Here is a 14,103-nt window from a genome sequence, read left to right as displayed (position 1 = left end):
TGATTCTTGATGAATGTATCTTTTCTTTTATGTACAAATGAGAGCATATACACCAAGACAAATTCCTTGTGTGTCCAATCACACTTGGCCAATAAAAAATTCTATTCTATTCTATTCTATTCTATTCTATTCTATTCTATTCTATTCTATTCTATTCTATCCTATCCTATCCTATTCTACTCTATTCTATGACTATCATTAAGTACTGTACCTTATGATTCTTGATGAAGGTATCTTTTCTTTTATGTACAAATGAGAGCATATACACCAAGACAAATTCCTTGTGTGTCCAATCACACTTGGCCAATAAAGAATTCTATTCTATTCTATTCTATTCTATTCTATCCTATCCTATTCTACTCTATTCTATGACTATCATTAAGTACTGTACCTTATGATTCTTGATGAAGGTATCTTTTCTTTTATGTACAACTGAGAGCATATACACCAAGACAAATTCCTTGTGTGTCCAATCACACTTGGCCAATAAAAAATTCTATTCTATTCTATTCTATTCTATTCTATTCTATTCTATAGATAGGGAAAAAAATGTTACTTACCTTTTTGTGGCAGGATGAATTTACACATGCAGTACACCCAGAGCAAGGTAAGCAGGCCCGAAAGATAGAAGACGCTTTCCCATCCGTACCAGTCAAGCAGGAGGGAGCCAGCTGCCCCCATCACCAATGTCCTAAAAGGAGGAGAGAGAATTAGTACGGTACACAAAACTGGCAGAGCAGAATCTATGTGGGAGGTGGCCAGGCTGAGCCCGAGGGGGGGGTCAAACGCATCATGAGTCTCGAATCCCTTCGTCCCCACAAGACAACAAAGTCCCGCCCACCTTGAATTTCAATGGCTCTGATCTGCCGCTATTTTGTTTTGACTATTATCAAGAACCGTGATGGTGCAGTGGTTAGCATGCGCGACTGCAAGCTACTTCTGCTGGCCGCCAGCTGCCTGCACTTCAGCAGTTCGATCCTGACCACCTCAAAGTTGACTCAGCCTTCCGTCCTCCCGAGGTGGGTAAAATGAGGACCCAGATTGTTGGGGGCAAGAGGCTGACTCTGTAAACCACTTAGAGAGGGCTCTAAAAGCACTGTGAAGCCTCAGTGCTATTGCTACTGCTATTTAGTACAGGTAGTCCTCGAGTTGCAAGAGTTTGTTTAGTGACTCTTCAAAGTTACAACGGCTCTGAAAAATGGGATATCTGTTTTTTCACGGTTATGACTTCTGCATCATCCCCATGGTCATGTGATCAAAATTCAGACGCTTGGCAGCTGGTTCATATTTATGACCATTTCTGCGTCCCAAAGTCACGGGATCACCTTTGGCGACCTTCTAAACAACTTATCAACTGCAGTGTGACTCGCTTAACGACTGTGGGGGGAAAAGTCATAAAAAGGGGCAACACTCACTTAATAATTTTTTTTTTATTTGCATTTATATCCCGCCCTTCTCCGAAGACTCAGGGCGGCTTACACTATGTTAGCAATAGTCTTCATCCTATTTGTATATTTATATACAAAGTCAACTTATTGCCCCCCAACAATCTGGGTCCTCATTTTACCTACCTTATAAAGGATGGAAGGCTGAGTCAACCTTGGGCCTGGTGGGGCTTGAACCTGCAGTAATTGCAGGCAGCTGCTGTTAATAACAGACTGCATTAGCAGCCTGAGCCTGAATGTTTCACTTCACAGCATTAATTTTGGGCTCAGTTGTGATCGCAAGTCGAGGACCACCTGTATTCTTTTTCAATCCTTTTTCCTTTATTGCCCCGTTCTCTGCTTGAAGATACAGATACAGATTAACAGAGTTGGAAGGGGCCTTGTAGGTCATCTAGTCCAACCTCCTGCCCAAGCAGGAGACCCTACACCATTTCTGACAGATGGCAGTCCAGACTCTTCTTGAAAGCCTCCAGTGATGAAGCTCCCACAACTTCTGAAGGCAACTTCTGTTCCGTTGGTTGATTGTTCTCAACTGTCAGAAAACTTTTCCTTATTTTCAGGTTGAATCTCTCCTTGTTCAGTTTCCATCCGTTGTTCCTTGTCTGGCTTTCAGGTGCTTTGGAGAATAGCTTGACCCCCTCCACTCTGTGGCAGCCCCTCAAATATTGGAAGATTGCTATCATATCTCCCCTGGCCCTTCTCTTCACTAGACTAGCCATGCCCGGTGTTGTGGTCCACCAGCTGCCTGCGGAGTCAGACAGCAATGAGGCTGAAGTGAGGCCAGGGTCATCAGGAAGTTAGGTGCGGACTCCAGAGCCTCCAGAGGCTGATAGTAGTGAGGCAGAGGAACAGGAGGAGCCTGTTCCTAATGCACGCAAGAGAAGAGCTGCCAGAAGGTAAGAGCAGCTCAAGCAAAGAGGACGACTCGGGAGTAGGGCCAAGAGATGATTGGCCCCTCCCATAAGACTTAAAAAAAGACCAGCAACGGTGGTTGGGCTCTGCCGGAAAACAACGTTGGTAGCTTCATCTTCTTCTTCATCTACGCCTTGCATTTATTTTTGTATCTGTGACTTTTGAATGTTTGCCAAGAAAGGCCTTTGGCAGTTTGCCTAATTGGATCAAGGTTTGCGATAGGACTGAGGAATTTGTGTTGGGAGGAATTTGTTTCAATTTAGTTGAACGACGCTGGGAATGAAGTAATTCTCAGCTGTTTGAATAAAGTTTTTTTTTTTTCACGGACTGAGTTTCCTACTACCTGCTTGGGCCTGGGTCACAACACCCAGTGTTGTGCCTCGCTCACCCCCCTCTCCGCAGCCGGGCCCCTCTCATCTCCTGCCGGACGCTGATAGTGTAGAAGAATGTCCTGACATGCCTCCAGCCCCCCAGTCCTGGCACCATGCCCGGACAGACCAAGCAAGACGAATGGCCTGACATGCCTCCAGCCCCCAGTCCTGGCACCATGCCCGGACAAACGGAGCAGCTGGGCCCCTCCCCCACAGCATGTGAGCCTGGGGAGTGTGAAGCCAGTCACGAGCTGGAATTACCGGCAGCTGGAGGCTGGAGGGACCCACGCTTCCGGAGAGTGGAGAGGCGACGTCAGCAAAAGGAAGGGAGGGGCAGGCCTGGATAAGTACTGAGTCATGGAGCCACACCCCATGGCCTATATAAAGGATCTGCTTTCTGCCATTCTTTGAGTCAGGCAAAGTCTAAATTGGATTGCTGAAGTCACATCCTGGTCTCCTGCCTGCCCTGAGAACTCTGACAGAACTTTGGCAAAGCTGCAGAGGCACACTTGATACGGACTTCCCCGACCCAGCCGTCAGAGGAGGAGTGGGACACGACACCCAGTTTCTGTAACCGTTCATTGTATGTTTTAGCCTCCAGTCCCCTGATCATCTTGGTTGCTCTTCTCCGCACTCTTTCTGGAGTCTCGATATCTTTTTTTTATAGTGTGTGAGAAACTCACCCAAACTGAGATCCAGTTCCAACCGTGCTGTAGGTCAACGCTCGTTCACTCTCCTGTACCTTCTGGGAAAGCAGACTAGCCAAGGCAGGAAAATAAACCCCTAATAAATTGGACCGAGGAATAGGAAACAAAAAGACAGAAAGAAATCCCATTAAGGTATTCCTCGACTTACACCATTCATATGGGCCACGGTGGCGCAGTGGTTAGAATGTAGTACTGCAGGCTACTTCTGCTGACTGCCGGCTGACTGCAATTTGGCAGTTTGAATCTCACTGGCTCAAGATTGACTCAACCTTCCATCCTTCCGAGGTCAATAAAATGAGGACCCAGATTGTTGGGGGCCATAAGCTGACTCTGTAAACCACTTAGCGGGGTCTGTAAAGCAGTGGTGAAATGTAAAATTTGTTACTACCGGTTCTGTGGGCATGGCTTGGTGGGGGGGGGGGTGTTAATGTGACTGAGTGGGCATGGCCAACTTTTTTTTTTTTACTTTTAAAAGCATTTTTTCTACAACCTCTTCAGCCGAAGAGGTTGTAAAAAATGCTTTTAAAAGCCTCTGACAATCAGGCAACTCAGCTGGGATCGCCAGAGCCTTTTAAAAGCATTTTGAACAACCTCTTTGGCCGAAGAGGTTGTAGAAAAAATGCTTTTAAAAGGCTCTGATGATCCCAGCTGAGCCGTGTGATCATCAGAGGTTTTTTTTTTTTACTTTTAAAAGCATTTTTTTAGGCTGAAGAAAAAATGCTTTTAAAAGTAAAAAAAAAAAACACCTTCTCCCTCACTGTCCAAATCACTTTCTGGCAGCAGGCCTGGCTCCAAGGCACTTTCGGGCATGGGGCCAGGTTCGGGGGCGGGAACCACAACACAAGCGTTGGGAAACATTGTTTGTCTCACCTTGCAATAGTCCCATAAGGAAGCGAGTGAAGGTCATCAGAGTCAGGTGGGCGGAGCTTGAGGAAATGAGGAGGGGCGTGATAGCGGTGATGGATCCCCAGGCCGAGGCGGAGAGGAGAAGGACCTTCTCTCCTCCTATCCTGGAAAAACAATGAGGAACATTGATCAGCAAAAGTGTTTTCTGCACCCCAAAATTGCTTGTTGACCCTTCCTTCAGGATACGGGGCTCCCAAACTTGGCCACTTGAAGACGTATGGACTTCAATTCCCAGAATTCCATGAACAGAAATCCTATCGGTTTGGACCGGTTCGGGTGAACTGCTAGAGATTATGGGCATCAGTTCGCCAAACCGGTAGTAATTACCCAGTGGTAAAATCCAAATTTTTTTACTACCGGTTCTGTGGGCGTGGTTTAGTGTGGCTTGGTGGGCATGGCTTGGTGGATGTGGCAGGGGAAGGATACTGCAAAATCCCCGTTCCCACCCCACTCCAGGGGGAGGTTACTGCAAAATCTCCATTCCCACCCCACTCCAGGGGAAGGATACTGCAAAATCTCCATTCCCACCCCACTCCAGGGGGAGGTTACTGCAAAATCTCCATTCCCACCCCACTCCAGGGGAAGGATACTGCAAAATCTCTATTCCCACCCCATTCCTGGGGAAAGGATATTGCAAGATCTCCATTTCCACCCCACTCTGGGGCCAGCCAGAGGTGGCATTTGCCGGTTCTCTGAACTACTCAAAATTTCCGCTACCAGTTCTCCAGAACCTGTCGGAACCTGCTGGATTTCACCCCTGTAATTACCCTTCCTTGGCCCCACCCTTGCCCAGCCAGTCCCCATTCACCTCTTCCGGCTGCTCGATATTCCACAGAATTCAATGTTAAATGCGGCAGAGAGAATGCTAACTTTTCTCCCTCCATTCAGAACGGAGCTGCTGCAGCCTGTCCCTTTAAGGTAGTCCCCAGCAGGGAGGAGGCCAGGAGGGAATCATAAAGGGAGCAGCAGCTCCATTCTGAATGGAGGGAGAAAAGTTAGCATTCTCTCTGCCACAGAATTCAATGTTAAATGCAGCAGAGAGAATGCTAACTTTTCTCCCTCCATTCACAACGAAGCTGCTGTCGCCTGTCCCTTTAACGTAGTCCCCAAGAAGAAGGGGGACGGGGGATGGGGGGGACAGGGGGGGGAGAGCATTTGGAATGGAGCTGTTTTTGTGAAAGGCAGGAAAATGGGGAAGGGGGTTTTACTGCCTGTCATCCATTCCTCAATCTCAGCACAGACTGAGGGAAGGATGGTAGGCAGGAATATTCCCCTCCCCATTTTCCTGCCATTCGCGACAAGGAGTGGCTGGGAGGGGAGGGGCCGGTGAGGAGCCCCTCGATGTGAGTGATGTCGAGTTGGCCATGCCCACCCAGTCACATGACCTCCCCCTCCCAACAAGCCACGCCCACAGAACCGGTAGGGGAAATTTTTTAATTTCACCCTTGGAGTTGAAGTCCAGAACTCTCAAAGTTGTCAGATTTGGGGACCCCTGGTTTAGTGCAAGAAGCAGAGGTTGAAAACAGGAACTGGGGCAGGAGGCAAGGTGCATGCAGAGCTGAAGAAGCTTCTCGGATGGGAAGCGAAACGTCTTCAAAGAAAAAGCAGAAAGTCCCGTTACCTCTTGAAAAAAAGCACCTTTGGGACAACCATGACCTGGATGACCGAGAAGCTCCATAGACAAAGTGCATGCACCAAAATCCTTGCAGAAGGAATAAATGTTTCCTATGTCTCCCGCGGTTTAAGCATGGGATTAATGATCCCTCCCAACAAAGGAAAATTTGCTTGCATTATTTTATGTGCCATTCCACCTACAGGGTTATTTTTTTAAGAAACCAGGTTTATCTCTTCAAGAGACGGTCATGATGCACAGATATTATACAGAATATTTGGTGTTTGACATGCAGTGGAACTGCATATCTGAAAGCATTCAAGAGGAGTAAGGAAAGAGGAGTAAAGAAGGAAGAAAGTAGGTAGGCAGGTAGGTAGGTAGGAAAGAAGGGAGGGAGGGAGAAGAAAGGATAGGAGGAGGAGAAGGAGGGGAAGATAGAGGGTTAGAAAGGATGGAAGTGAGAAGTGGGAAAGAGGAGGGGAAGTAGGAAAGCGAGGAGAAGGATGGTGGGGAAAGTAGAAGGATGATAAAAAAAAACCAATCCTGTGACTGAAAAAAAAAAGTTGACTTCAATAAATTAAAGGTGCTTTTTCAAAAAAAGCAATTGGACTTTCTGGAGGTTTTTTTTTTTTAACCTTTGAAAACATTTTGCTTCTTGTCTAAGAACCTTCTTCACTTCAGAACCTTTTCAAACGAAAAGAAACAAACCAAGGAGCCTTTTGGAACCTTTTGGTTGATTGAGATTCTCCATAGACATTTGGCTTCACTGAGATAAATACTGTATTTTTTGGAATATAAGAGGAAAATTGGGGAGGAAAATAGGAAAAAATATATATAATAATGTAATATTGTCACTCAATACCGGTCACTCAAGTGGCCTCCGACAACCTGGGTCAGGCAATAACCCCAAAAGAAGCTGCTCAACACAATTCCGGATTGTTTCTTGTCCCAGTCAAAGCGAGAGCTCATGGTGACCACACAGATGGGCATGAGGACCCTGGCGCAGTAAAGCAGGCAGGTTCCCAGCAGGAGCATCGTGGTCCATAATCGGGATTCAGGCCTGTTAATATCAGAAGAGAGAGAATATTAGCATGTTATGTATTTAGGTACCACGGTCAAATAGTCCAGTCCTAAAAAAAAAACCCTCCACCCTGTAGAACAGGGATGTCAAACTCAAGGCCTGTAGGCCAGATCCGGCTCACAGGGTGCTTAGATCTGGCCCGTGGGGCTACCCTAGAGATAGCAAAGGACTGGCCGTGGTGCCTCTGTCAGTGAAAACAGAGTTCAGGAGGGCTGTACGTGGCCTTCCCAGGCTCCGTTTTCAGCTGCGACAGCCTCCTGCTGCCCTCTGCTAACGAAAACAGAGCTCAGGGATGTGACCAGAGGCTGTCGCGCAATGGTGGGTTTCAAAAATTTTTACTACCGGTTCTGTGGGTGTGGCTTGGTGGGTGTGGCATGGCTTGGTGGGGCATGGCACGGAAAGGATACTGTAAAACCTCCATTCCCACCCTACTCCAGGGGAAGGATACTGTAAAATCTCCATTCCCTCCCCACTCCAGGGGAACGTTACTACAAAATCCCCATTTCTTCCCGATCAGCTGGGACTTGGGAGGCAGAGAATAGATGGGGGCAGGGCCAGTCAGAATTTTTACTAGCGGTTCTCTGAACTACTCAAAATTTCTACTACCGGTTCTCCAGAACTGGTCAGAACCTGCTAAAACCCACCTCTACCGCCGCGGCTGAAAATGGAACTCGGAATCTATTTCTATCAACACAGTATACAATCTCTTTATATGCCCCTGAGTTTGATTTCTAATTTGTTTAACCAAATTTTCTTCATTTTGAATGATACCAATTTTCTGATCTTCTTTCCATCTAGCCTTTAACTGTCCATATTGAAACCAAGTATAATTCCTCCCTTCTTCTTTTAATGTATCCAAAGATTTTAGTTGTAAATTTCCCCTCTCATTGTATAAAAGATCTTTATAAGTAATCATTTCTTGTTCCTGTTCTATATTTATATTCTCTACTGCGTGCCTAGGACATGCCCATATAGGAATTTTGTAATTTAACTTATAATAATATTTTTTCCAGACACGCAGAAGAGAAATTCTCAACACATGATTCTTAAAAGCTTTATCTACTTTCTTATCATACAATAAATATGCATGCCAACCATATAATAAATCATAACCTTCTATATTCAAAATCCTTTCCTCCGTCAAATTAAACCAATCACTTAATACCGAAAGAACAACTGCTTCATAATACAGTTTTAAATTAGGCATTTTAATCCTCCTCTTTCCGTGTATCTTGCATTATTTTCATTTTGACTCGCTTTTTCCTTCCCATATAAATTTATTAATTCCAATCTGCCATTCATCCAAATTTTTATCTTTCTTAATTATTGGTATCATCTGAAACAAGAACAAGAATTTAGGCAAAACATTCATTTTATAGCTGCTATTCTCCTAACAAAGATAATTGTAATTTTTCCAAGTATTCATTTCCTTCTGAATTTTTTCCATAACACATCATAATTATTCTTATACAATTTTCCATTTGATGAAGTAAGAAAGACTCCTAAATATTTAACCTTTTTTACAATTTCAAATCCTGTTATTTCCTCTAGTTTTTCTTTCTGGTTCTTAATCATATTTTTGGTTAACACTTTTGTTTTATTTTGATTCACTTTAAACCCTGAGACCCTTCCATATTGATTAATTACTTCCAACAAATATACACTGAATTTATAGGCTGAGTCAACATAACAACCAAATCATCTGCAAATGCTCTGACTTTATATTCATATCTTCTAATTCTAATACCTCTATCTCCTTAACTCTCTTATCTTATCCAATAAAGGTTCCAAAGATAAAATAAACAATAAAGGTGATAAAGGACACCCTGCCTTGTTCCTTTCGCAATTTTAAAACTATCTGTCAAACTACCATTAATTATTATCTGAGCTGTTTGCTCTCCATAAATTGCCCTAAGTATTCGTATAAAACCATTTCCAAATTGCATTTTGTCTGTTAATTTAAATAAAATTCCCAATGGAAACGATCAAAAGCTTTCTCTGCATCCAAGAATATAAACGCTGCCGGAATCTGATTTTTCTTTTCCAAATATTCCAATAAATTCACTATCTGCCTAACGTTATTCCTCATTTGTCTCCCTTTTATAAAACCAGACTGGTCAGTGTGATCCTTTGTTGTACAATTTCCATTAACCTATTTGCCATTATTTTTGCAAAAATCTTATAATCATTATACAAGAGTGAAATTGGACTATAATTCCCAGGCTTAGTACAATCCTGATCCTCTTTTGGTATCAATGAAATAAAAGTAGTCCTCCATGATGGTGGTACTCCTCCTCCCCTCCATATCTGATTGAATAACTCCATAAGTGGACCAACTATCTCATCCTGTAACTTTTTATAATATATTGCTGTAAGTCCATCTGTGCCCGGGATTTCCTATTTTAATTGCTTTATTACCAAATAATTTCCTCTGAAGTTATAGGCCGATTCAACTCTTCCCTTTGTTCATTAGTTAAACCTTTAACCTTATATTCTTTCAAATATTTATCAATATCCATATTCAATATTGTATCTCTGGCATATAAATTTGTATAATATTCCAAGAAAGCTTTTTTAATTTTATCCTGTTGAAATCGCACTTTACCCTTGTATTCAATTCCTTCAATAGTACGTGCTTTCTGTCTTTTCCTTAACATATAAGCCAACCACCTCCTGATTTATTGGCATTACAAAAAGTATTATGTTTAGCATATTGTATATTGGTTGCCACCTGATCTGCCATTAACATATTAAATTGACTCTGTAATATCTTTATCGCCTCAGTAGTTTTTAAATCATGTGGATTATATACCAATAATTGTTGTTTCCTCTGAATTTCCTCTTCTAAATCCCTCGCTGTTTTTGTAGTTTTCTCCTCTGTCTACTATTAATATATATCAAGTTTCCTCTCATAAAGGCCTTGCTCGTCCCACACCATTTCTATCAAGTTCCTTTCCCAAATTATAATCAAAAATTCTTTCATTTGTTTTTACATTGATTTACATTATCCTCATATCTAAACAAATTTTCATTTATTCTCCATGATCTTCTTCCACCTTCATATTGCAACTCCATCCATACCGGACTATGATCAGTTAAACACCTTGGAAATATCTTTGTTTTCCTAACCCTAGAAAGCAAGTCATTGGTAATTAATATAAAATCAATACGTGAAAAGATTGATGCCTATCCGAAAAATAAGTATAATCTCTATCATCAAAATTCTGCCTTCTCCATATATCTTTCAACTCAAAATCTTCCATCAAATCAAAAAGATTTAGGCAATTTTGCATGCATAGGAATTTTCTTAGAAAGAGTTCTTTTATCTTTTCTAATGTCCATTACACCATTCCAATCCCTAATATAATAAATGTTTTATAGTCCCAAAAGTCAATTTTTCATGTAACAATTTATAAAATTTTTCTTGTTGTTGATTAGGTGCATATATGCCAATCACAAGTGTCTTTTCCTTCTAAAATCAATTCAATAGCAATATATCTTCCTTGAATGTCCGTTTCAATTAATTTACTTGATATATTTTTCTTCAAATATATAACTATACCATTTTTCTTATTCGAGCAGAAGAAACAAAATGTTTACCTAATTTCGAATTAATCAAATATTTCTGATCTGATAATTTTATATGTGTCTCTTGCAAACATATCACATCATTTTTAAATTGTTTCAAATAATGGAATATTTTTCTTCTTTTCTGTGCTGAATTTAAACCATTAACATTCCATGTCAAAAATTTATTTGCCATCTCTGGCCTCTTGAAGCTTCTGAGCAATTAGCTGAAGACCCTCACTCTTCGGCTTGGCTCCTCCCACAGCTTCAGTAGTAGAATCCGTTCTTCTCTTGAAGTCGTTCCTCCATCTCCTTACGCCTAATAGCTCCCTTGTCACTCTTTGTTCTTGAGATTGTTCTTGAGGTACTGATATCACAGGTGCAGTTTCAGCTTCCCCACTCTGTTTCTCTTGAAGACTTTTATCCACTGTTTCTACATCCACTTTCAATACATTAAAAAGAAAATCTTTTGCTTTCAATTCAGTATCAATTCGATATCTCCTGCCTTGAAAAAATACTGTTAAACCAATTGGAACCTCCCATCTATATTGAATCTGATGCTTCTTAAGCTCTTGTGTAAAAACCTAAAATCCTTCTATCCTTTAACATTTTAGCAGGGATCTCTTTCAAAACCAACACCTCCTGTTCTGCTATTTGCAATTTCTTTTGGTATGTAGCTTGCAAAATCTGATTTCTTATTGTAGAAGTTAAAAAATAAATTACAATATCTCTTGGGAGCTTTTTCTGCCTCGCTACCCAAGAATTAACCCTATATGCCTTATCAATTTGAAAATCAACTTCTCGAGGGTCCATGCCTAACATTTCAGCTACGGCTTCTGATATAACTTTTTAAGGTCTTCTTCCTTCGGTCTTGAAGACCCCTAATTCTCAAAGCCTTCTCCAACGCTCTATATTGCAATACCACCACATGATCCTCATTTTTATCCACTTTATTTTGAAGCTCTCCAACTTTATTATCCAAATACTGATTTGCTTGACTAATTACTTCCACTTTATCCTCCATTACTTCCAAATATTTTGCCAAACCTTGAAAACCATCAATAAATCTTCTCTAATTTTTTATTAGTCTCTTTAATTTCTTCCCTAAGTTGATCCTTCACACCATGAATATTATTCATAATTTCTTTAAATCGCTCTTCAGAAACTCTGTTCTGTTCCTTTAATATATCTTCTAAATTAGTTTCAGACCCCCTTCTCGTCATGGGAGCTTTTGGTGGCTTAGAAGCCATTTTAATTTAAGTAAAGTCTCTAATTAAAATTAGTAAATCTCAAAGTCTCAAAAAGTCTCCAATTAAAGTTGTAAAATAAAAACTTTCACCTTGCCTCCTCTGGAAAGCTTCTATTCAGCTAAAATCCACAAAGACGAACTTCGCTTTCTCTCACAAGCAGCCTCCAATCCACTTCCTTTCAGACGCCATTTCTTCCTTCACTAAGTTCAAGTGAGAAAAAGTTTTCCCCTTTTAAAAAGGAGTAGAAGTCAGCTCTCTTCTTGCTTCCCCAGTAATCGATCGCTTGTATTTGTCCCCGTCTGCTTGAAGTTATTCAGAACGGAATCAATTGAGCAGAGGTGGGCGTTTTCCTCTTGTCCTGCTTAATTAACAGGATCGAGCCGAGTCTGGAGTGGGGCTGGGTTATGCAGGCAGCCCTCCGAGACTCTGCATAAGAAAGCAGAGCCCCTGGGGCAATCTTCTGCTCTCCAGCCGCTCTGGCTAATTCTCTTTCACCCAGAGAAAAGCTTTGAAGCTGGCTAACAGCCGTTCTCCCGCTGTTTCACCAGCTTTTACAGAATCTCAGTTCGGGACGCCATTCCAGGCGTCCTTCTCGGGGAAAACGAAACCACCGGAAGATTCTGAAAGAGATTTAATAAAGGATTGTATGATAAAATGGGCACAGAATATTCAAGAACCAATAATGTTGGAAACATGGGAAAAAATTTGGGTTAGAAATGTTAAATTTACGCAAGCGCAGAATTTAAGGGAAAATTTTTATAAGATGTTTTATAGATGGCATTTAGATCCTAAGAAATTATCATGTATGTATCCAGATATGCAAGCGAAATGTTGGAGATGTAATTGTGATGATGCTACATATTTTCATGTATGGTGGACTTGTAAGAAAATTAAGTCTTTCTGGATAAGAATCTGGTGGATTATGCAGAATGTTTTGAAGAAGAAGATAAAGTTCCTACCGCAATTTTTCCTTTTGGGAATAACAACGGACTGTACAGTGATTGAGACTAAGTTGATTTTGAACTTAATAACAGCAGCACGACTGTTGATTGGACAATATTGGAAGAAAAAAGAATTACCCACAATAGAAGAATGGATATTGAAAGTTTCAATTTGGCTGAGATGGCTAAAATCTCAGCCTTTTGAAAGATAGTACTCAAGAAAAATATTTAAATGAATGGAAGAACTGGATTGATTATATTCAAAATAGATATCAGATTAAGAAATTTCGGATTGCTTTTGAATGAAGGATGTTATTTTTGATTTTAATGGAAGAAGTCAGGTTATGTGAGAGAGAAAGATTATAATTGTGTTAGATTTTAAAAATTTAATGTATGACTGTTTTGTTTAAGGAACTATACCTTGTGTTTGCTCCGGGAAGTCCGGGGGGGGGAGGGGGGTTTAGGAGGGAGGGGGGGAGGGGGAAAAAATTTAATTGTTGTAAAACTATTTTAATAAAAAAAAAAAAAAAATGGAACTCGGGAGGCTGTTTTCACTGGCAGAGCCCTCGGGCCAGCACAGACACCCCCGACATGAGTGATGTCAAGCTGGCCACGCCCACCCACGCCTACCCTGGCCACGCCCACCCTGGCCACCTGATGCAGCCCTTGATGAACTCGAGTTTGACACCCCTGCTGTAGAAGGGCAGGCAAGGGGCAGAATTTAGGGTGGAGTCAAGAGAGGAATCAGCCTAGAATCATTATGTTCTTAGTCCGACTCCGCTTGAATTCCGTTAACTCGTATCTAGCATCACTTGTGTGCTGACCATGAGTTGACTAGTTTTTTGTCTATAGACATGAGCAATAAATTATATTAACTGGAACTTAAGGTGAGGTCCTGATTTTTCATGCCTGATACATCCTGAGTTCAATGAGATTATTTTTTCATGGTTAAGATTGAGGGAAGCTCCCCCCCCCCACGAAGAATGAAATATTTTGAGGAATATTTAAAAGGGGAGATTATTATATTTCCCCAAAGGGAGAAATGGGAGAAACATGTTTTTACAGGCAGAAAGCAAGCCCCACTTTCCTTAACAGCCCACAGCAGATGTCAGCACTTAAGAGATGAAGAGCTTATTGAAAAAAGGAAGACAAGTATCTAGATAGCTCTATTCATAAGCAAAGCAAATACTGCAGGCAGAAATCCATTCAAGGCAGGATATTTTGAAGCTCCCTGCAGCAAAGTCTGAACAAAGGCAGAATGATTAGCCCTCACTCAAGATCCAACACAGCGTAAAGCCATTAAGCCACAAT

General features: G+C 41.6%; 1 protein-coding gene across 2 annotated transcripts in view; it reads right to left on the bottom strand.

Moving 5' to 3' along the window:
- Positions 1–14,103, bottom strand: part of SLC17A9 (solute carrier family 17 member 9) — a 56,309-nt gene that overhangs the window by 23,545 nt on the left and 18,661 nt on the right. For both annotated transcript variants that reach the window (XM_058178134.1, XM_058178136.1), the window contains exons 2-5: positions 6,816–7,013; positions 4,306–4,445; positions 3,412–3,511; positions 561–691 (exon numbers count right to left, since the gene is read on the bottom strand). In XM_058178134.1, coding sequence (XP_058034117.1) covers positions 561–691; positions 3,412–3,511; positions 4,306–4,445; positions 6,816–7,013 — 569 coding nt within the window. The remainder of the gene's footprint in view (positions 1–560; positions 692–3,411; positions 3,512–4,305; positions 4,446–6,815; positions 7,014–14,103) is intronic.

This window comes from Ahaetulla prasina, chromosome 3 (genome assembly GCF_028640845.1).
Source record: "Ahaetulla prasina isolate Xishuangbanna chromosome 3, ASM2864084v1, whole genome shotgun sequence".
Taxonomy (NCBI): Eukaryota; Metazoa; Chordata; class Lepidosauria; order Squamata; family Colubridae; genus Ahaetulla; species Ahaetulla prasina.
This window is presented reverse-complemented; position numbering and strand designations above follow the sequence as displayed.